This window comes from Calypte anna, chromosome 20 (assembly GCF_003957555.1).
Source record: "Calypte anna isolate BGI_N300 chromosome 20, bCalAnn1_v1.p, whole genome shotgun sequence".
Classification (NCBI taxonomy): domain Eukaryota; kingdom Metazoa; phylum Chordata; class Aves; order Apodiformes; family Trochilidae; genus Calypte; species Calypte anna.
Window position 1 is genome coordinate 12,921,976 of NC_044265.1, and position 23,779 is coordinate 12,945,754.

The 23,779-nt window shown below is 47.2% G+C and overlaps 1 protein-coding gene across 1 annotated transcript; it reads right to left on the reverse strand.

Moving 5' to 3' along the window:
* On the reverse strand, positions 1-21,279 carry CHRNA4 (cholinergic receptor nicotinic alpha 4 subunit). Its single transcript, XM_030463024.1, has 6 exons — positions 21,213-21,279; positions 19,943-20,094; positions 16,614-16,658; positions 16,413-16,522; positions 4,315-5,671; positions 1-126 (listed from the first exon to the last, which is right to left on the reverse strand). The coding sequence occupies exons 1-6, from the start codon at positions 21,274-21,276 to the stop codon at positions 1-3; spliced, it is 1,854 nt and encodes a 617-aa protein (XP_030318884.1). The 5' UTR covers positions 21,277-21,279.
* Positions 21,280-23,779: the final 2,500 nt, after the last annotated feature.

Consider the following 23,779-nt stretch of genomic DNA (forward strand, 5'->3'; position numbering starts at 1 on the left):
TTAGATCATCCCTGCCAGCCACGGGGGGAGGAAGAGCCCAACAGTTCCCAGCAAGCACACGATGATGAACATCCAGAGGAAGATCCTGTCAATGACCATGGCAACGTATTTCCAGTCTTCCTTCACCTGGGAACAGAGGGTTGAAAGTGTTAATAGCATTTATTTGAGATGAGCACTTAGCTGAGACATTGATATTTGAGATTAAAACCCATACAGACTGTCAGAGCTTTATTCCAAACCAGGGTATTTTAACTGCAGAGAGAGGGGAAGGTGTCACTTCTTTTTTGTGGTCCTAGAAGTGATGTGGGACAGATTCCCAGACTCCCTGTTCACAGCTCTCCAGGGGATGGAATACACCCAGGGATAGTTAAGCTCATCTGTGCACACTCCCTATCCCATTTTCCATGAGCAACACCAGACCTGGGAGTTGTAAATAAGGCTGTAATTCCAACTGGGAAGAGTGGGATGGGAGATGGGGGAAGGAAATCACTTGTTTCCCATGCTCAGAAACAGATTTGCCTACAGATTAATGAAGCCAAACAGTTTCTGTGAAAGGATTTACAGCTTGGGGTGAGTAAGAAGTGAAAATGAACCAGCAAATAAAAGAAGCTATTTCCCCACTTTTGCCTGGCTGCAGGAAGGTTTTCCAGGAATTCTTCTCTGGGGAGGTCTAGTGCTTATTAATGCCATCAGGCAAGGATTGTAAATGGCTATTTCATTGAGCAAGAAACCACACATATCAAAAAAAACCCTCTTTTACTACATTGCTGCTATTAATGTCTTTCCCAGGAAGAGTTTTCTTTGCTCTGGCTGTGCCCATTATATTTTCCTACAATGCAGGAACTGGTGACTGACAGACCCGAGGGCTGGAATCTGGGATTCTGCCTCTCTCTGTAGGGATAACACCTCCCCACAGGACAATATCCATGGGACCCTGGGGCCACAGGCTTTTTCATCCACAGATCCCAGGTTTGCTTTAAAGAATGGTAAGGGGGTAGCTCAGAGACCTGGCTTGATGATATTATTATTATTATTATTATTATTATTATTATTATTATTATTATTTGCTGATTATGATGAAAATTCCTTTTGGTAAGGGAAGCAACCCAAATATCCATTAAAAAGCCATTTTGCAGCAGCAGGTGCTTTCACATCTGTAGTGGCAACTTCAGGTCTTAAAATGCTGTGATCTGCCAAGCACCAAAAAAAAAAAAGAATAGGATCTGGATTTTGTATTTTCAGTTGTTTTGGTTTTTTTTTCTCCCAGCATTTCCCTGCCACCCCAACTCCTGAGCTGTGCTTTTCTTTGGTTTTAAGAAGCTCACTCAAAGCTATTTCATGGAAAGGATCAAGGGGCAGGAACCAGCTGACTCCCTCACCCTCAAATTCCCCCAAATTCCCCCAAAATATGGGAACCTGCAGCTCTTTCCTGGGCCAGCTCCAGGCAGGTGGGAGCAGAGCATCCCCCTTGAGGGACCTTGGTGACATCTGATGCCCAGGACCCAGAACCTGCAGCAGAGATTAGAGCCACCCCAGGTGCTTTTGTTGTACTTTGTTAAAAATAATCCAGTGGAATCATCCTTCCTTTCCTCCCCCTGAGCTATATTCTCTCCCATTTTATTTTTAAGCTGTCTTTAAAGTCTTTTTATTTAGAATAATCTGAAGATGCAGACAGGTACCAGGCCAACAAGGCTTTCATAGAATCATAGAATCATAGAATCCTTGGGGTTGGAAGGGACCTCGAAAGATCATCTAGTCCAACCCCCCCTGCCAGAGCAGGGCCACCTAGAGTACATCACATAGGAACGTGTCCAGGCGGGTTTTGAATGTCTCCAGTGAAGGAGACTCCACGACCCCCCTGGGCAGCCTGTTCCAGGGCTCTGTCACCCTTACAGGAAAAACATTTTTCCGGATATTCAACTTGAACCTCCTGTGCTCCAATTTACACCCATTACCCCTTGTCCTATCACTGGTCACCACTGAGAAAAGCCTAACTCCATCTCCCTGACACTCACCCCTTACATGTTTGAACACATTGATGAGGTCACCCCTCAGTCTCCTTTTCTCCAAACTAAGTTCTCTACAACTCCCTGAAAGGAAGATGGAGCCAGGCGGGGGTTGGTCTCTTTTCCCAGGCAACTCTCAGTAAGACAAGAGGGCAGGGTCTCAAGTTGTGCCGGGGGAAGTTCAGATTGGATATTAGAAAGAATTTTTTCACGGAAAGGGTGATCAGCCATTGGAACGGGCTGCCTGGGGAGGTGGTGGACTCTTCGTCCCTGGAGACATTTAAAAAGCGACTCGATATGGCACTCAGTGCCATAGTCTAGTGACTGTGGTGGTAGTTGATCAAGGGTTGGACTCGATGATCTCTGAGGTCCCTTCCAACCCAGCCTATTCTATGATTCTATGATTCTAAAGAGACCCAGCTCCCTCAGCCTTTCCTCATAAGGGAGATGTTCCACTCCCTTAATCATCTTAGTAGCTCTGGGCTGGACTCTTTCAAGCACTTCCCTGTCCTTCTTGAACTGAGGGGCCCAGAACTGGACACAATACTCCAGGTGCGGCCTCACCAATGCAGAATAGAGGGGGAGGAGAACCTCTCTTGACCTACTAACCACACCCTTTCTAATGCACCCCAGGATGCCATTGGCCTTCTTGGCCACAAGGGCACATTGCTGGCTCATGGTCATCCTCTTGTCTACCAGGACCCCCAGGTCTCTTTCACCTACACTGCTCTCCAGCAGGTCAGCCCCCAACCTATACTGGGACATCGTGTTGTTCTTCCCCAAATGCAAAACTCTACACTTCCCCTTGTTGAATTTCATCATGTTTCTCCCTGCCCAACTCTCCAGCCTGTCTAAGTCTCTCTGAATGGCAGCACAGCCTTCTGGTGTGTCAGCCACTCCTCCCAGCTTAGTGTCATCAGCAAACTTGCTGAGGGTACATTCTATACCCTCATCCAAGTCGTTGATGAAGATATTGAACAACACCGGTCCCAGTACCGACCCCTGAGGGACTCCACTAGTCACACACCTCCAACCAGATTCTGCCCCATTGACTACAGCTCTCTGACTCCTTCCTTTCAACCAGTTCCTGATCCACCTCACTACCTGATCACCAAACCCATACTTGATCAACTTATCTACAAGGATGCTGTGAGAGACGGTGTCAAATGCTTTACTGAAATCAAGATAAACCACATCTACCGCTCTTCCATCATCTATCCACCTAGTAATTTCCTCATAGAAGGCTATGAGGTTAGTCAAACATGATTTACCCTTCATAAAACCATGCTGACTGCTCTTGATGACCCCAGATCATCATTTCATCTGACTTTGCAGATGATGCTCTGGTTGTTTTGGCTGGTGTGTGACATGCAGCTTATTTTGCTTTTCAGTCTGTAATTAATTTCTATCTATTAATTTCTATCACACTGGGACAACCCTCTCTTGCATTTTCCCTGGTGTACCCTTGTGCTTGTATTGTTTGCAGATACTTTTTGTTTTTTTTTTTAATAACAAACAACTTCCTCTTGCAGCTCCCATTTGCTGAAGCACTTATTTAATTAACCTATTTGCTTTTAATTTACAAGCACTACCCCTGTGGCAGTGGGGCTTTAGAAAAAGAGACAAGAACTTGAAAAGAAGCTCTTTTCCCTTTTTGGGAAGGTGCATGTCTGAAAATATTACCCAAGAGACAGTGAGCTGTGTCTCAGGGGCTGCAGCTGCATGGAGGGGCCTGCTGAGAGACTTCTTGAAGCCTCCCATGAAGAAATGCTGCAATTTGATTTTAAGATGAAAGGAAATCTGACTCCTGATTTTTTTTTTTTTTTTCCCCCTAGTAAATTCTCATTTCACTCGATCTGTTCTGCTCCTTCCAGCAGATTTCACTGCCAGGAGAGCATCTTTCTGGCCATGTCCACCTGAATTAAAAAAAAAAAAATCAATAAATTGGGCTTTGCCACTTGATGTGACTTGAAGCTAGAAAAAGAAATCAGTGTAGCCTCAAACTGTCCCAGAGTTTTTGGGTCTCTTTCACCATCACAGCTGCTTCCTTTCTACCTACAACAACTTTACTCCTATTTTCTGCTGGAGATTCCTATTGTCCTAGAGCATCTCTGAGCATGCTCTGGTTGTGCCAAGGCTCACTGAGTGTCTGCAGTGACCAAAGTGCCCAAAACCAACCAAAAAACCAACAACAAAACGACAGCATCAGGAATGGGTGAACCTGGAGAGCCCCCAGCTCTGGTGGGGCTTCCTTAGCAGGTGATGTTGGACTTACCCAAAAGAGAGAAGTCTGAGTTAGTGAACTTACTGAGAAATCTGCATCTTCTGCTCTCAGGTGGTCTGCAATGTAGTGAACCCCTTCCACTGCCAGCTTCAGGGCTGGGGACATCAAGAGGAGATGTTGTTCTTTGGTCTTGCTCCCCTGAGCTCCCGTGCCAGCTCCTTGGCTCTTTTTGCATTTACACTTGCACTGGGGGGGCTTGTGCTGGGGCTGCTCCTGGTTGAGGTGACACCTCTGGGATGCTGGGGAGCCAGTGGATTGGCCATTGGTTTGGGAAGAGTCTTCTTGAAGGTAACAATACTGGATGCTCCTGGACCTACAGCGGAGGGTCCCTTCCTCTGCCTTGCTGGGGTTGTACATCTGCTGGACACTGAGGGACCTGCCCTTCAGGACAGAGGTGGCCTGGGTGTCACTCAGGGGATGGTGGTGGGAAGGTTGTGGAGAGGAGCAGGTCACCTGTACAGAGTACTGCCCAGAAGGGGACTTGCAGATAGGCTGAGGTTTGGCTGCCTCCTCCAGGTGGGCACAGAAGGAAGAGGTGGGGGATGGCTCGGTGCTCTGGGGGCTGGAGGAGGAGGAGGTGGTGAGGTTGGGTTCCACACTGACCTCAGCCCAAAGCCTGGGGGTGTTGTTTGTTTTGTGCATGGATTCAATGAGCTTCTTGCAGTTGTCCTTGACAGCAGAGGGACGTTTCATGAAGAGGAGGCGTGGGACAATGTCAAGGAAAACCCTCCTCACCCAGTCTGGCATCGTGTGGGTCCGTGGGGAACGGTGGTGGACATTGAGCACAAAGACAGTGATGATGATGGACAAGGTCACAAATATCATGGTGAAGAGGAGGTACTCTCCAATCAGAGGGATGACCAAGGAGGTGGAGGGGATGATCTCTGTGATGAGCAGCAAGAACACAGTGAGGGACAGCAGAACAGAGATGCACAAAGTTATCTTCTCTCCACACTCAGAGGGCAGATAGAAAACCAGGACGGTCAGGCAGGAGATGAGGAGGCAGGGGATGATGAGATTGATGGTGTAGAAGAGTGGCAGCCTCCGGATAATGAAGGAATAAGTGATATCAGGGTAGATCTCTGTGCAGCATTCGTATTTCTTGCTGTTGTAATTGCCCACAGCGTTGATGATGACCCATTCCCCACTCTCCCAGTAGTCCAGCTGGTCCACGTGGCTGTGCATGCTCACCAGGTCTATCTTGGCTTTGTCATAGGTCCAGGAGCCAAACTTCATTGTGCAGTTTTGCTGGTCAAAGGGGAAGAAGGTGACATCAATGCTGCAGGAGCTTTTATAGATGGCAGGTGGCATCCATTTAATTCTCCCATCGTAGAAGAGGTGAGCCTTGGTCAGGTGGGTGACTGCAAAGTCACCATCAGCACTGTAGAGACACAGGAAATAAATAAAAAAAGACAAAGATTTCTCTGGAAGATCTCAGTGCTGATAAAGAAATAGGATATTCAGTGTCTGGCTTCCAAAAAGTCCACTTGGGACACACCTGAGGGATTCAAGAGGCCCATGGTGTGCAGACACTGGGTTCATCCACTCTGCCCAGTGGGTTTTGAAGTCTGTGGGCTTATACAAGCACTGGATTTGCAAGCAAACATCAGCCCTCACCTGGCAGTCAGGTCCTGGAGGTGAAGAAACACAATTTTTTAATCAAACTTGTCCCCCAAATGCCCACAAAATGGAAAGGGTTGGGTTTCCTTTGAAGTGATGGAAGGAACCACTTCCAAATGGCGTGGCTGTGGGCTCTGCAGAATTAATTGTGGCAGCTGCTATAAATGAAAGTGTTGGGTAACCATTGTCTGTTACAGGACACCCAGCAAGAACATCCTCTTAACAGGACTAATGAAAGTTAAGCTCAGATTTCCCAGGCAGCTGCCTTTAATGGTGCCTTCTTCCAGAGCCTCTCAGCTGGGCTCTGGGTGCTGCTGGAAGATAAGCAGATAACAAACCAGGATTTTCCAGCCAGGGAAAAAAACTATTGCACCAACAGGATTTTCATTGCCTTGGATCTGCTTTTCACACCCCTGTCCCCCAGCTCCCTGCTGGGACACCAGCTGCTTCCAGCTCCTCATGGGAATTGGGATACAGGCAAAGGAACTCAGGAAAGGCAGTAGGAGAGGCACTGGGGGACAAAAGGCCCCCAAGGAATGTCCTACTCAAGGCATAAAAGTGTTGGAGAAAGGAAAGGGGCTGAGAAACTCTCTGAGTGGGATCTCGAAGCCTGGAGATAACCTGGAGCTCCACCTCCTGAGCATCACCAGTTGTAACTCTGCTCCTTCCTCACACCCCACACCTGGAACACTGAACCTGCTGGTTGTCCCAGGACATTGAGGCCCCAGAAACAAATCATCTCATTAACAGATTCAATTAGCACAGCAGCTAATTAATGCCCTGCATGGCCATGAAATCAAGAAGCTCTGATCCTCCTCTGCTCTCAGCCAGGAGGACACATGGACCACGACCCTGAGACTCCACATCTAGGGCCAAGCCCACGGGTGTCTGTTCCACAGCAACATCCTTCTGCCAGGCTGTGTCTCCAGGACCTGCAGCCAGCCTGGCTTTACAGAGAGAGGCAAAACTGAAACCTTCAGAGCTGCAAAATCATCCTGGTGGAGATGAGCCCTACACCTGCAGCCCCTCTGTGCAGGGATGGACTGAAAGTTCAGCTCCTCTCTCTGTCTGGGGTTCTACTTGCAGCCAAAGAATTTTCACATCCTTGGAAACTCACAGCCTGGATCAGCCTTAAAAGGTGGATGAGTTGTGGATGCAGCTGGAGGTTTGTTTTTTTGTTTTTTCTTTTCTTTTCCATTGTGAGTAAATGTCTGAAAGGTTGAAATCCCAACAGGAAAAAAAAAAAAAAAGCAAAAAAAAAAAAAGCCCTAAACAAGCAAACCCCCAAACAAGCAAAACCAGAACAGGTGGAATCTGTTCATAGAGCAGTATCCCCAAGTCTAGCTGCAGGGATGGGGAGCAGAACCTCCAAAAAGCAGGGAGGGCTTTGGGGCCCATCTGTCACTGGTGGCTGGAGGAGGGGGACAGGGAGGAAGCTGCTGCTCGTGTGATGCTGAGGGAGAAGCTGAGCAGGGGAGGGAAGAGCTTCTGCTAAAAACTCTCCAGCTGAATTATTCAGGCTGATGTAGCCAGCAAGCTCTCTGCTCCTCCTGGCTGGAGCCCATCCAGCCTGCAGCCTCTCCCCCAGCCATCAGCAATGTCCCTTGTCCCTTTTCTGCTGCTCCAGTGCCCAGATGTGCCCTGACAGCAGCCCTAAAGCAATGGGGTGCAGGGGGGGGGCACCTCCTCCCCAGCAGCAAGATAAACCCTGCAGGGACCCCTCCAGCTGCTGAAGGCAGAGGAACTTTCCTAAATTTATTTCTTTAGAAAAAACAGCCATGAATTCATATGGAAAAAAGAGGAAAAGGAAAAAAAAAACCCAAACCCAGAACAAAAAAGACACACAAAAAAAGATTTTCTGATATTTCTTGCTGCCCTGTGAAGCATCCTCACCAGTCCATGTCCTTGCTGGCTTCCTGGAAAACTCCTTCCTTTGGGAAGTGGCAGGATCTGGCATTCCATGAGCTGGTTTGGCTCAGAGAGAATCTGGGCAGAAAGGGCAGATGCCCCCAGGCTCACAGCCCTGACCTTGATCTTTTGAGACAATTTTCCAGGTTGGCTGAATTAATGGGAAAAAACCTTGTCTATAATTGTCTATGGGGCTGTTTCTCTGTGTTTCTTTAATAAAAAGCTTTTGCTCTCTGTGGTAGAGTTTGGCAAACCAAAACACCAAAGAACCCAGTGCTTTTTGACCTCTGAACTGGGTTTTTTTTTTAAGCTTTCCTTTCTTTAGGAAAGCTGAAAACAAGTCCAAACCCAGACTGCTATCCACAGGGCATCAAGGCAAAACCACCCTGGTGTTTCACTCCAACACAAACAAAACCCAGCAATGCCATGGTACCACCCACCCAACCCCTTTCTTACCTCTTCTAAAATCTATTTTATACTCCAGGACCACTTGATTGGGATAAAAAACTTCAGGATTTTATTTTCTCCCAGGTTTTGCCAGACTGAGACATGAACATGCCTGGAAGTGACAGCCCAGTATTTGCTCCTCTCTGTGGTTTCCTTTCAAAGCCTCCATGGAAATTTGGAATCCAATTCTGCCTTTAATGAGATCTCCAAGGTATGATCAAATTGTTCACTAATGGGATAACATCTTTGTAATTGTAGGCATACTACAGAACAGGAATTATGAGCATCCACTAATGCTTCCTTTCTCAGGTAGAGCACTATGGTAATGGCTGGGAACATGGCCCAGGTCTGGTTCTCCTTTTGAAAACAATTGGGAAAAGGGCATGAAACTTCTGAAAAATTTATCCAGGAACAAGAATAATTCCTGTAATTGTCTTTCATTTCCCAGAAAGGTCCTGTCTGGCATTTTTGCCATCTCTGCCTGACTTCCCACACACCTCTGCTACAAGCAAGGATGCAACCAGAGTGATGTTACACGTCTCATGTGTCAATTATTTCCATAAATTATCTGCTTCTTTGAGAGGAAAATCTTTTTAATTGCTTGCCTAACAAACCCAGCCTCATCCTGGATCCTCTTTGGATTGCAGATTACTCTGAATAACACTGGATAGCCTTCCAAGCTGGATTTTGCCATGGCAGGAGCCAAACCAAGGGCAGGATTGCTTCTTGCATTTGGGAGTCAGAAGCTCATCCTAGATGTTGATGGGATTCCAAAACCTTTCTTCCATCTCCTCCAAGGGAAGGAGGGCAGAAAACTGCAAATGAGGGGGACCTGGACAGAGGGACCTGGACAGACTGGAGAGATGGGCTGACTCCAATGGGATGAGCTTCAACACGGCCAAGTGCCGGGTCCTGCACTTTGGCCACAACAACCCCATGGGGAGCTCCAGGCTGGGCACAGAGTGGATGGAGAGCAGCCAGGCAGAAAGGGACCTGGGAGTCTGGATTGCCAGGAAGCTGAACATGAGCCAGCAGTGTGCCCAGGTGGCCAAGAAGGCCAATGGCATCCTGGCATGTATCAGAAACAGTGTGGCCAGCAGGTCCAAGGAGGTGATTCTGCCCCTATACTCAGCACTGGTTAGGCCACACCTTGAGTACTGTGTCCAGTTCTGGGCCCCTCAGTTCAAGAAGGATATTGAGATCCTCGAACAGGTCCAAAGGAGGGCAACTGGGCTGGTGAAGGGACTCAAACACAGATCCTATGAGGAGAGGCTGAGGGAGCTGGGGGTGTTCAGCCTAAAGAAGAGGAGGCTCAGGGGAGACCTCATCATTCTCTGCAACTCCCTGAAAGGAGGTTGGAGCCAGGGGGGGGTTGGTCTCTTTTCCCAGGCAACTCTCAGTAAGACAAGAGGGCAGGGTCTCAAGTTGTGCCAGGGGAAGTTCAGATTGGATATTAGAAAGAATTTTTTCACGGAAAGGGTGATCAGCCATTGGAACGGGCTGCCTGGGGGGGTGGTGGACTCTTCGTCCCTGGAGACATTTAAAAAGCGACTCGATATGGCACTCAGTGCCATGGTCTAGTGACTGTGGGGGTAGTTGATCAAGGGTTGGACTCGATGATCTCTGAGGTCCCTTCCAACCCAACCTATTCTATGATTCTATGATTCTATGAAATCTGTTCTTCCGGGATAGCCTGGGGGTTTTTTTATGGAGAACCCATTCCCAGCCAAGTTGTGTCAATATTCAATGATGTGACTATTTCCTTAGGCAGGGAGGTGGGAGATCTGATGAAGTGGGATGGAGGAAATCTGCAGGCATCCCTTTAGAGTGCTGGCACATTTTTCTCTTGCTCAGTCTAGACCCCTGTGTTGTGACAGTTGTGATGCAAAACCATCCAGAAGAAGGGGCAAGTGCAAGTCAAACATCCCAGCAAGAACCTGGGAGTTAAGACACTCAGGTTCTCCTGATTGCTCTGACCTGACAGCTCTGAAAATCTGTCTGTAAAAAAATCCTGGAGCTTTTATATTTTCATGTCAAATGCAGCAGTGCACACATTAAACAGAGGAGACAGTTGCTTTGCTCCTTTTATTTTTTGCCAAGGGAAAGAGCACTGCTGTGTTCTGCAGCCTTTGCCTCCTCCTTTCCAGAATAAAGGCTGCTCCTCTAAAATCTTCTAAGTTTATTTGGCATTGCTTTACTGGCAGCCATCAGCTGCAGTTCATTTAAAAGCTCTGCTGATGGAGAAGCTTGCCAGTTTTTTTTTTATTATTATTTTTTTCTCCTTCCAGTTTCTATTTTCCCTGCAATTGGGAGCTACCTCATCTCACAAAACTCAATGTGGAAATGAGGCCCACTTTTATTTTCATTTCTGATGATACAATTTAAATCCAAACAGAGCTTTAAAAGCCTGAAAATTAGCTCTGTGCATATATGGAGATAGCTAGAATGTTCTCATTTCAAGCCTTTCTCATCAAACAGCAGTAAGCAAGAAAAAACTGCAGTTTCAAGACCCCTATAGGAGAATGTACCCTGCATCTTTTTGGTCCACATTAAAGAGATGCTGCTTTAATATTCAGATTCAAGTACTCTCCCCAGAGGCAAACCAGGGAATATTTTGATGAACAATTGCTTTGTGCTACCAAAATGATAAAGCAGAGGTTGGAAGGGATTTCTGGAGCTTATCAAGTCCCAACTCTCTGCTCAAACAGGGTGTCCTGGTTTGGGCCAGGATAAAGGTGATTTTCTGTCTTGTACTTTTGCTTTTAGCTCAGTCTCTTGTAAGTAGTTGCACTTGCTGAAATTAACAGCAAGTTTCTCAGACAGTGTGTGCTTCTAGGATTGATAACACTTGATGTTTATAGTTACTGCTAGAGACTGGTGTGCAGAGCCAAGGACACTGCTCAGCTCTGAGGAAAACATTTTACCGTCCAGGAGGACACAGAGGTCCCACCTGAGCCCTCCTTTGGGGAGGAACAGACAAGATAGATGCCAGAATTGACCAAACAGAGTATTCCATCCCATATACGTCACACTCAGTATAAATTTGAGGCATCAGGAGGGCCAAGCCAGATCTTTTCCGGATTTCCAGATTTCCAGACTTCTGGATTTCCTGATTTCCCTTCTTCCCTTCCTTCACCCGGCATCCTGGAAGGATCCCGTCCGTTCGTCTGCCTGTGCTCCTGATCCATCCCAGCCCATATCTGTGTGTTCCTGCCTCCAGCTCCCAACTGCTCCTGACCCCAGGATTCCAGCCTGGACTTTCCCAGGGCTGCCCTGCAGCCTCGGTGGTGATGTGAGAGTTATTGGGGGAAAGGAGGGAGGAATGTGGTTTCCATTTTCCTGTATATTTGTGTATATTTAGTAATTTTTCCTATTTATCATTACTGTTCATTAAAGTTGTGTAGTTTAGTTTCCAACCCATCAGTCTCTCTCCCTTATTCTCTCTCCTTTCTTTATCAAGGAAAGAGACATTAATAGAGAGTGTCTGTTATCCGGTTTAATTGCCGGGCCAGTGTTAAACCGTGACACAGGGTCATGATGCGTGACCCCTCTTCATCATTTCTCCTAATTCCTCTGTCACTGGGTAGAGCTTGGCAGCCAAACTCAGAGGCATTTAGGGATGGAATTCCTGGCCAGAAAGAGTCAGGTATACTCCCAGAAGAATCAGGAAAACTGAAGTGTAAAGTGTCAATCTCAGACCTGTTATAAACACAATCTGGTGCAAAGTTACAAGATCCATGCAAATACACACAAATAAAAATGTCAAGGAAGTTTCCAGTATGTAGATAGGGCATCTTTGGGTATTTTTTCTCCAAAAAGCTTTGGGATGAGTCAGGAATCCAGTGTTAGTCCCTAAGTCTCAGTGGTTACAAACACCCTAAGGTAGTGCAAAAGAACTCTTTGCTTTCTCCTGGTTTTTAAAAGCTGAATGCCAGATGATCCTCTAATCCAGACCCATAATCCTGTGTGTATCACACTGGGTGAATTCCTCCAGATATTTCTTTTTCCTAATTACAGGAATTTGTGTTTGAATTCCCTTCATGATTCTTTTTTTTTTTTTTTTTTGTGACTATGGGGACAGAAGCAGAGATTACTTTTTAAACCAGCTAACAGCAGCCAATAGTGAGAAAAAAAAGAGAATATTCTGAAGTCTGAATGTTCCCAGTAGCTTCTTCCCAGGTTTTACATCCATCAGGCTGGAGGAGACAAATGCCATGGTATATCATGAGTATCCAGCTGAAAACTAAGCAGAAAAGCTCCCATTTCAAGTCCCCTGCCCATCCTTTAGGATCTGGACATGGGCTCACATTCCTCTGCTTTTAGCAAACCTCCTCTGGAGTTTGTATATTACAGAGGGTCCAAATGGCTCAAGACAGGAGTGAGGGAGGGGAAAAAAAAAATCAAAATGCAACCCCAAGAGTTTAGTCCCTATTAGACCAAAAAAATATTTGTTTTAACTTTAAATATAAAAAAGGGAAAAGTAAAATGTGCTTAAAGTTCATTCATGAATGGGAAGTGAATGGGAAAGATCAAGTAATTCATTTATCAATGATCTGGTGGTATCTGAAGAGCTTTTCCAGCCCCAGCCAAGCAGCAGATGGACTTTGGAGAGAAGAGGAGACTTTGTGGCTTCACCCCTAACTCATATCCCTCTGTTATGCTTTGTCACATCAAGTAGAAACTGTGCACAGAGTCTTGGAACTTATCTCATGAAGCCTGAAAATCCAACAGCATATTAATTTCCCTGTAGGATATTAATTTGGTTTTATATTCCTTATGAATGTTGACAACTACATGTACTCTCTAGGCCAAAGCAGATGAGTTTGCTGACTTAATTTGGGCCTCTGGAGTGGATAAATGCATGTTTTTGATAATAATGAGCTTAGATATGAGAACAATCTCACAATAAGAGGGCTAAGTTTCCTTAAAGATGTAAATCTCAAATCAATTCAGATTTTGTTGTTTCTGTCTATACCTCGAGATGAAACCAAAGAGGCATTTGTATAATTTCCTGCCCAGAAAGATACCATCCCAAACAGAAATTCCTGGCCTGCCAGAGCACATGAGAAGCAATTAATAACTCACATTAAAAAGCTTGAACAATGCCAGAGGGGTCGCACCAAAGACCTCTTAGGGACTCAGCATTATGTGCATCACTTCCCATGCCCTCTAAACAGTAACTTTACATTCCAGGTGTTTGTAAAAGATGAGGGAGAACCTTTGTTAGCATCACCCATGCCTCATCACTGCAAATCCTTTCTTTTTAAAGCATTTCTAGCTGAGATGCTCACCAGAAGCACTCTCTGGTCCTTGAGCTCATCAGCTACCAAGCAGAAGGGGTGTCCCACCTTGGTGTCCCCACATGTCCCCTCAGCTCTTCCCTTCTGCCCAACCTTACCCTTCAAGCCCTAAAGAATAGAATCATAGAATCATAGAATCATAGAATCATAGAACTGGCTGGGTTGGAAGGGACCTCAGAGCTCATCAAGTCCAACCCTTGATCCACTCCCCCCGTGGTTCCCAGCCCATGGCACTCAGTGCCACATCCAGGCTCTTTGGAAAGATCTCCAGACATGGAGAATCCACTACTTCCCTGGGCAGCCCATTCCAATGCCTGATCACCCTCTCCAGAAAGAAATTCTTTCTCATCTCCAACCTAAACCTCCCCTGGCACAACTTGAGACCCTGCCCTCTTGTCTTGCTGAGAGTTGCCTGGGAAAAGAGCCCAACCCCCCCCTGGCTCCAACCTCCTTTCAGGGAGTTGCAGAGAGTGATGAGGTCTCCCCTGAGCCTCCTCTTCTCCAGCCTCAACACCCCCAGCTCCCTCAGCCTCTCCTCATAGGGTCTGTGCTGGATCCCCTCACCAGCCCAGTTGCTTCCTTTGGACCTGCTCCAGCACCTCAATCTCCTTCCTGAGCTGAGGGGCCCAGAACTGGACACAGGACTCAAGCTGTGGCCTCACCAGGGCTGAGCACAGGGGAATATGAACCCTGATTGCTGGAGCAGAGCAACCAAGGCATTGGCTGGGGCTGCAGATGTGTGGAAGGGGAAAATTTGTTGTTTCTGTCTATACCCTGAGATGAAACCAGAAGAGGCATTTGCATTATTTCCTTCCCAGAAAGACACCATCCCAAACAGAAATTCCTGGCCTGCCAGAGCACATGAGAAGCAATTAATAACTCACATTAAAAAGCCTGAATAATGCCAAAGGCCAAAGGGGTCCCACCAAGGACCTCTGCACACATTCTCTTGCTCTTAGGGACTCAGCATTGTGTGCATCACTTCCCATCCCCTCTAAACAGTAACTTTATATTACAGGTGTTTGTAAAAGATGAGGGAGAACCTTTGTTAGCATCACCCATGCCTAATTACTGCAAATCCTTTCTTTTTAAAGCATTTCTAGCTGAGATGCTCACCAGAAGAAGCACTCTCTGGGAATGGGAAACCATCCCTGACTGCCTTGTGGCTGATGCCCACCCCTGTGTTTAATTCAGGAATAAAGCATCCAATTAAAAATGCATGACAGGGTCTCTGATGATTGATGATAAGTATGGAGAAAGAGTCAGCTTGGGCTTAGCTGGCAGGGGCACCAGGCCAGAAGATGGCATTGCTACCTCCCAGACCTCCCTGGACACCAAGGTGGGCAAGGCTGATGGACTCATCCCAGAAGAGGAATAGGAGAATGTTCTGGAATAGCTGAGCAGATGGGCAGCTGCTCCCTGGGGTCCCTGTGACAGGAGGGCAGAGCCAAAGGCTACCCAGCTCTGAGGGCTGGTGGCCCATTGCCCTCCAGGGGCTGCTTGGAGCATAAAGTCCCAAAATGTGGAGAACACAAAAGGAAACTGAGGATTTCCTTGCATGGACCAGGTTGTCAGGCAAGGGAGCAGGGGACACAGCAGTTACCAGCAGCACCAGCAAAAGGTTTCAGCCACAAGTGTCTCCTGGATGAAGATTCCTGGTCCAGGACCAGAAGCCCCAAATAGAATAATCCCTGCTCTCATCATTAATTAAGCACTGAGGACAAGGATATTTTTTTTTTTTCCAGTGGAAGCTGCAAAAACCTTTTCTGACTGCAACGTGAGGCATTTCTAATATGTATTTACACTCAGAGTGGGTCCCTGCAGGCTAGGAAGGTCCAAGTGCCTGTGAATTAACACCTCTCAGAGATAAACCTCTGGAAATGACTATGTGAGAATGCAGTGATTCCCAAGAGCTTTGCAATCACTCCACACCACTGAGGATCAGAGAGAAGCTAATGGGAAAAAAAAATAACAATTGCTGTGGTCTCCAGAGCTTGCAATCCCCTGGAGAGATTCCTCCCTCAGCCATTTATTTCAAATAAATAAATAAAAGGCAAAAGTAAAACCCTATCAAACTAGAAGCAGACGACTATTTATTAAAAATGAGCTTTGGTTTCTGCTGTGAGGTTTTTCTTTGAGTGTTGGCCACAAAGATGGGGTTGTTTGATGCCTCCAGGAAGTGTTTTTTCTGCAGCCTGTGCTGGGGAGGGAGCCTGAGATCTCCTGCATCACAGGAGACTGGAGAGCTCTGGTCTGATAAGCCAAGGAATGAAAAAAAAATATTCTTGGCACTTGGACAGCCTTTCTAAGAGTATCAACAAGCCCCAAAGGAAAGAAAGAAAACCCTACCAGCTGCTCCCTAGGAAGTGTCCATACAAGAGAGAGATTTCAAGCATTCAGGATCAGGAACAAACACTTAAGATTAATTCTAGAAGAGTATTGGGCTGCCCTGAAAGCTGTGACACACACAAGTCTGCAGCATATTTTAAGCCCTTTCTCAGTAATTGGCTTTTCCAGTTGCTGGTGATTAATTAGGGGAAACAGAATTAAAGGAGGCAGAAAGCTCAAATCCAGCTTCATTGTGTATCTGACATGTGAAGAGAAAACAATACCTGGCATCCCCCAACAAAACCCTGTCCAGAGAAAGATTCATGAAGAGAACAAAGCCCTGGTCATGAACATTATTTGTCTGCAATAGATATTTTGAGAATTTCCATGGAATTCAAGCACAGAGAACAAACGAAGGAGAAGAACTGTGAGAAGCACCTCAGAAGAAAAAAAAAAAACCCAAAAAAACCCCAAAATTTGCAAAACCAAACCAAGTTTGGGCAGGGTGCTCACACTCACTTGTTGTAGAGGACAATATCTGGCCTCCAGATCAGCTCCGAGGGGATTCGGATGGATGTGACATTTTCATACTCCTGGGGGTCCCAGCGTAGCTTGTAGTCGTGCCATTCCTGCCAAAACCAAGGGGTTAGAAAGCTGGGAGGGTGCAGATTGCAAAACTAAAAAAGACTCTGGAAAACCCACACATTTTGGGGCACCCACCTGTTTCACCCACACGTTCGTGGTCATCATTTGGTTTTTCTCATCCTGAAATGCAAGGGGAGATCTTGGTTACAGAAGCAGAGGAGAGGCCCTAAAGAATTAATTCCATTTCTCTTTATTGCACTTCATTTCTGTGGTTGGAAAACACCTCTGCAGTGATATATGTTCCATCTTGGAAATAAAAGGCAGATGTTTCTTTTGTTTAGCAGCTGCCCAGTGCCACTGAACAGCTGAGCCTGCACCTAAGCAACCCTGTGAGCAGATGGACCTGAATTTACTGGGATTTTCCTTGGTGCTGATGGATTCAGGCCAGGATGATGGAGACAGGCAGAGGAAAGGCTTGACCTGGGCTCAGCTTCATCTCCAAGGAGTATTTGGTCACTTCTCTGGTGAAATGTTACCTGTGAGCAAAGTTCTGGAAACATGAAGCTCAGGAATATTTCTCCTTCTACAAAATACCCAAACTGAGAGTATTATGGATTGGGATTATCAAATAAACCTAAATTATTCTGCTGGGATGCAACCTTTGGACAGGCTGGTGTACACCCATGCTGTCCCATGGTAGAGTTTTTTTTTAGTCTAAATACAAATAGTCTGGACAGGTAGGATTCTTTGTATTTTTCATAGAATCATAGAACTGGCTGGGTTGGAAGGGACCTCAGAGATCATCAAGTCCAACCCTTGATCCACTCCCCCCGTGGTTCCCAGCCCATGGCACTCAGTGCCACATCCAGGCTCTTTGGAAAGATCTCCAGACACGGAGAATCCACTACTTCCCTGGGCAGCCCATTCCAATGCCTGATCACCCTCTCCAGAAAGAAATTCTTTCTCAGCTCCAACCTAAACCTCCCCTGGCACAACTTGAGACCCTTTGTGCCCTCTTGTCTTGCTGAGAGTTGCCTGGGAAAAGAGCCCAACCCCCCCCTGGCTCCAACCTCCTTTCAGGGAGTTGGAGAGAATGATGAGGTCTCCCCTGAGCCTCCTCTTCTTTAGGCTGAACACCCCCAGCTCCCTCAGCCTCTCCTCATAGGATCTGTGCTGGATCCCTTCATCAGCCCAGTTGCCTCCTTTGGACCTGCTCCAGGACCCCGATATCCTTCCTGAACTGAGGGGCTGATGTAAGGCAATAATGTAAGGCAAATACAATGCTGGCAGCACTGCAGGGGAATTAATCAGTTTGCTGCTTGCTTTACACATTGCTTACAACCCCTGTGTAAATAACCAGGATCCTAATCCTGCTCTGGTGGAACCATCACATCCCAGCTCATTCATGTGTTTGCTTTCTGCTGCCTCTCTTTGGTCTGACATCCAAACCCTCTCAGTTGACAGGGCTCATTTGGAAGCAAGCTGCTCATCATTAACCTTCCTCCTGTGGCAGCTGAAGATTAATTTGGGACATTAAAAGCCAAGAGATGGGTGGCAGGGCTCTGCTTCTCCCTCCCTCTGCCTCCTCGTTGCTGCTGCTGTGGCACCAAGTGTAAAACACGATCTGAGATCCCCTCCCTCTGGGGATTAGGGACCAGGAGAACACAAAAAGAGGAGGAATACAATTAAAAAAAAAAAAAAAAAAAGCAACAAAGAAAGGAAAAAAATGCAGCTCCTGCCTTAGCTGAAAGGGAGGGAATCAGGAACACCGCTGGATGAGCTGCAATGCCCCAGTCCTTAAGAGATGGGTTTAGGAACCCAAATGTGGTCCTCAGTAGCTGCTCCAGGACCCATGTCTGACCCCTTATTGTTTTGGTTTTTTTCCTGGGTTCAGAAAAGCCTCAGCACATCAGGGTGAGGTGAGGACACACTGAGATGTCTTGTTCCACCCTGATTTTTGTTCCTCCACCCCCCAGCAGGAGATAGGGTTGAACACAGAACTGATTTCTCTTTCAGACTCCTCATCCCTGAGCTGAACGTGGGGTCCAACAACTGCAGGGGTGATTTGAACAAAACCAGTGTCCCTTCTGGGAAGGGGGAGGCAGCCAAAGTGCTGCAGTGGTGGCTTTGGTGTCCTTGTCCCCAACCACACCAGTGGGGCAGGAAGGGAGGAGAGGTCTCCTCCAACCACACCCTGCACAGACCTGCCTGTAGTTGCCCATCTGACCACGGACATGATTTTAAGAAGATTAATTCTCCTTAAGTAAACTGGGGGAAGCACTAGGAGGCAGGTGTATTGATCCCTCCCTTCCCCCCCTTCAGCAGCTGCATAATGGAAAGTCTGTCTCCTGCCTCAGCAGTCACTAATGTCTCATCTTTAGCCTTATCAATTATTCAGATGAGAACCACACAACCTCAACGTGAGCAACTTGCAGACAGCCCTGGGTCCTCCAGGCTGAGCTGAGAGAGAGGAGAGGAGGGGAAGGGGTGACCATTCCTCTGCTGCAAAGCTGCTGCCTTGGATTGCAAGGAGATGGAAGTCCCCAGAAACTTGGGACTTTGGTTGCCCAACTCCCACCCCACTTCAGCTTCCTCTGCATCCCCAAACCTTCATCTCAAAAGCTAAAATGGTGTGGAGAGTCATTTGTTGTGACTGTCCCACACCAGTCGTGTCTAAGTTGCATTACTCTTTCCTTTGTCATCCCCTTGATGAATAAAAAAAAGGGGATAAAGGACTTGGAGAAAGGAAAAGGGAGAGGGAGCCTCACACTGAGGTCAAGACCTGCTCAAGGGTTGTGGCTCTGCACCAAGAGGATGTTCTGGCAAGCAGAACAGGCAGACAGGGATGGAAGAGAAAAGCCAGCAGGACCAGGATCTGCACAAGGCAGACAGAAAATCTGTGTTTGTGTGTGTGCTTGTGTTTTTGTGGGTGCTCAACAGCTGCAGCCCCACTGGGATCCCCTTGGGATTCAGCACTCTGGGACAAGGATCCTTCCCACACCACTGCAGAGGGCATTGGTTGGGAGGGTCTGAACACAACACGTGTGGGACTTGGTTTGGAGCAAACACTCAGAAACAACAAAAAAAAACCAAGCTACCTTCCAGATCACTCTTACCATGGGTAAATTGGTGTTAATACTCATGCCTCAAATTCCCTATCTGCTATTTGGTGTTCTCCTTAGCCAGGGCTTTCTGGTATTTATCTCAGTTGAGCCACTTGCTGTGATCAGCCCCCAGTAGCTCTGGATAAAGAATTTGGGTTTGCCTGTAATAAATGAAGAATAAAGGATGGGCTTGGATGCCCAACCCCTCCCATGGATCCTCCCTCATCCCAGCAGAGCTTTTCCCTGCTGATAGCAAAGCCTTCCCAACCCCACCCTGGATCACCCAGTAAAACCCAGACACACCAGGACCCACAACAGGGTTCATCTTGGCTGCTTGTTGCACAGCTGGGTTGTACTTACAACATCAATGAGCTGGGCAATGGACAAGCCAAAACGGACCAGAACCACATCAGAAATGTTGGCGACTGGACGGGACCACTTGTTATAACCTGAGAAGAGTTTCTTCAGGAGACGTTCCTCTGCATGGGCTCGGGTTTCCACGTGGCCAAAAGCTGCAGGGAAGGGATGGGGCACAGCAGGATGAAACACGTGTGTGGCATGGAAAAGCCTTTTCCATGGCATGGAAAGGTGATGCCACCTTGGTGACTTCCTAACCCAAGCATAGCCATGGATTTCTCACCCTGTTCCCCCCCCCCCATGGCCAAATCCTGATGAAAGGTTTCTAGCACAGAGCAGGAGTGGTCTGCAGAAAGTGAGAGCATAAATAAAACCATTAAAATTTTTTTTCATGGCCACTTTGCAGCAAGTTGTGAGCCTGTGAGTAGGAGGGAGATGCTGAAAGGGCAGGCCAAAATGGGAAACAAACAACCTTCTGCTGGGAGACAGGGATGCTGGGTCGGATTTACACATAGAAACTGGCTCCAAATGCACCAGGAAAAAAAAAATAGTCTGAAATTCAGCTTTTTAAACTAACCTCCATAGCTGCTCTTTCACAAAAACGATGGGTGAAGGAAGAGGAGTGGGGAGAGCACATATTGCCCAACAGGAGGGCGATTTTCCTCAAGAACGACTTTAAAAGTTGGAGGCTGTGAAGAACAGCCCTGCCCCTGCACGTAGGCTGCAGGAACAGTCGGAGATGCCTGTGGGCTATGAAAAATTAAAGCCACCTTTCTTCCAGGAGCTGCCGGGGGAGCTGCGCTCCTCTGCCGGCTGCACGCAGCGGCAGCTCCGCGGAGAGGGGAGAGGGAGCCGGGGGCTCTCCCCGCATCCCTCGTGGAATTATGGCTCCCACTTAAGGCTTGAGCTGCCCTGGATTATACAAAGGGAAGCATTAGCTGAGCTCTCCCCAGCCGGAGCTGTAGCCCGGAGCCACATTTACACGCTTTACCCAGGGAAGAAAAAGCCAAGGAAGGAGCAGGATGCTGAGCCCCCTGCCTGTGCTCGCCATCCTGGCCCCTTCCCCACCGCTGATTTAACCCTTTCCCCGGCAAGCTGCTCAAGGAGCAGAAAAATAAAAGCCAAAAGGTTGCTCAGCAGAGGTTGGAGTTCAAGGGACCGGTAAGGATGCAGGAGTGGGAGAAATTCCCAGTCTCTGCAGCATGGCTTGGGGAGGGATGAGGGAGAAAAGAACTAAAAAGCAAGGCAGGGGTGAAAAAGCTCTCAAACTTACCGAGGAAGACGCTGGCACACAGGAGGAGGAGGAGGAGATTTCCTTTAGGCACCAGAAATCCCATGGTGGAGCAGAACTCAAGCTCTAGCACACCCAGGATCCCGTCGGGGCAACTTTTCCTCTCCGAGTCTCTGGATCCTCCAGCTTCATTCCCCCGAACTCCTTTCTCTCCTTCTCTTTCACCCCTCTCTGGGAAGGGATAACAGCAGATTGATTGTTTGCTTGCTTTTTTGCTCTTCCTCCTAGGAGGATGCTCTTCCCCGGGACATCGCTGCACACAAACCCTCCAGAGATGCCCAAAGGCTGCAGGAACCTCCTGTGCAGAGACAGAAAAAAAAACCCAAACAACACAAAGGTATTTTTTAGAGCTTTTTAAGCTCCCTTTATCCTGTGGGGTGCTTTGGTTGCTCGGTTGCTGCCTCTGGTTTCACCTTTCTGCCAGTCCTGGGAGGGGGGGGGTGAAGCTCTTGCTCAGGTTCTGCTGCCTCTGGGTCAGCGCTGCCCCGGGAGCAGAATCCCGGAGCTGGGTGTGTTGGGGATATTTAATGGAGTTAAGACCTGCCCACCTCCTGCTTGGGAGGAGGAGAGAATCCGTGAGCTCCAGCAAACAGGCTGCAGGGAGGAAAACTTTTCACGGGAGAAATAAAAGGGGGAGAAGCCGGAGCCCAGCTGGAACCATGGGGGGGTGGGGAAAGGGGCACCTAAAAGCCGAGCAGTTCTTAGTTAAACAAAGCTGGCTGGTTTATCTTGCTTTTCAAAGTGAGTCCTCTAAGCCAACAGGGTAATTAGTCTGGGAGATAATCTCTGGCAGGGAGATTTGAATTTTTGGACAGTTACTGGGGTGATGGGTGCCCATGAGGCAGAGCTCTGCTGGGCTTGGTGCTGTACAAGCACGAAGTAAAAAGGCAAATATGGGTCTCTCCCCATTATTTTCCATTTTTTCCATTTTCAATATGGGTCTCTCCCCATTATTTTCCATTTTTTTCCATTTTCCAGAGGTGAGACTGAGGAAGGAGATCACTTGAATGCATCTATATACTTGAATTTACCTTTAGGAACACCAGAAATAACTCCATGGAAGTCAGGAAGACTTCTTGTGAAAGAAGAGGATTCCTTGTGTTAGCAGGGAATTATCACTCCAGCCTTTCCTCTCACATCCCTGATTCCTCACCTGGGAGACACAGAGCAAAGTCCTTTCTGTTACATTTTAAAACTCTCTTTGATAAGAGCACAATTGCTTCCACAAGGATGGGAAATGGATTTCGTTTTCAGGCAGGGGTAATTTTGCCAGCTGCAAAATTAATCAAAGTCAGTTCTCATCATACTAGCTACATATTTGATGGGTAATAATTCCCCTGCTCCCAAAATGTCTCAGGTATCTTCCAATATAATAGATTGCTGGCTAAAAATGGGCTGGATTACAGCCACAAGAGAAATCAGGTCTGTAGTGTAGGTGTAGCACCAAACTTGCCTTTTCTTGTCTCATCTCTTCCAGACTTTTCTTGTCAGCTTTTTCAAACAACAAATCCCCCCATGTTTTTTTTTGTGGGTTCCTGTATGTCCTACCTGCCTTGCTTGTTGTGTCCTGATCCTCATTGCAGCCCCTGAGCATCTATAAAAATCCATCGTGCTTATTCCAGGGCATCATCCAGTGTTTATTCAGGGAACAGCAGATGTGAGATCAAATTAACTTCAAGCTGAAACACAGGTTACATCCTGACAGCCAGGTCCTAGGCAGCAATAGGGTAACAGAAGAAGAGTCATTCCTCAGCATCACACAGCAACCACACATTCCCAAGCATCCACACAGCAACCAGGAAAAAAAAAAACAACATTTCTTTAAACCCTTTTGCATTCTGAAACCTGGAGGGAGGGGGGACATCACCTCAGTCTGTACCAGTTTGTACCCAGCAGCATTAATGGGGAATGAATGGGTTCCAGCTGCCTCTTTCTAGCAACAAGCCCCAAATACAACAAACCTTACAAATTCCCAGAGATTTGTGGTAGGAAATCAGTTTTTTTCAGGCCATGTTTCAAGGAGGCTGGTGCTCCTCACAGGTCATGTACTGGGCAGCCAACCCCAAGGGACCCAAGGTCAGTTATTCCCTTTTGAAAACCTTGGTCATAAATTACACAGGTATCCTTGACTACAGACCCTCCTGCTCAGAACTGATTCAAATCCCATGGACAAACCCCATCCATCTTCCCCTTTCCTTGGTTTCTGTGCTGGCAATCAAATGCTGCCTCTGGATTAACCCTATAAATAATAGTGATTAAAAAAAGGATTTCCTGCTTTTGGAAATGAAGCATAAATCACCATTTCCTATAAGTGAAAGGTTTATCCCTCACCTCCCTGGCCCTCTTGTAGGATGATGTGGGGAATGAGCATATTTTATTGAGGTTTCTGTGCCTTCAAGTGACCTTGTTAAATCTCACTGCCAGTTTCTTTCTGCATCATTGGGCCAGAACAAAATTTCCATCAGCCCCAGTGTGTATTTGGAATCTCTTCCACTGGTCCATGTACAAGGGACTCAGACTGACTGGCACAAAAAGAAAACCCCATTTTA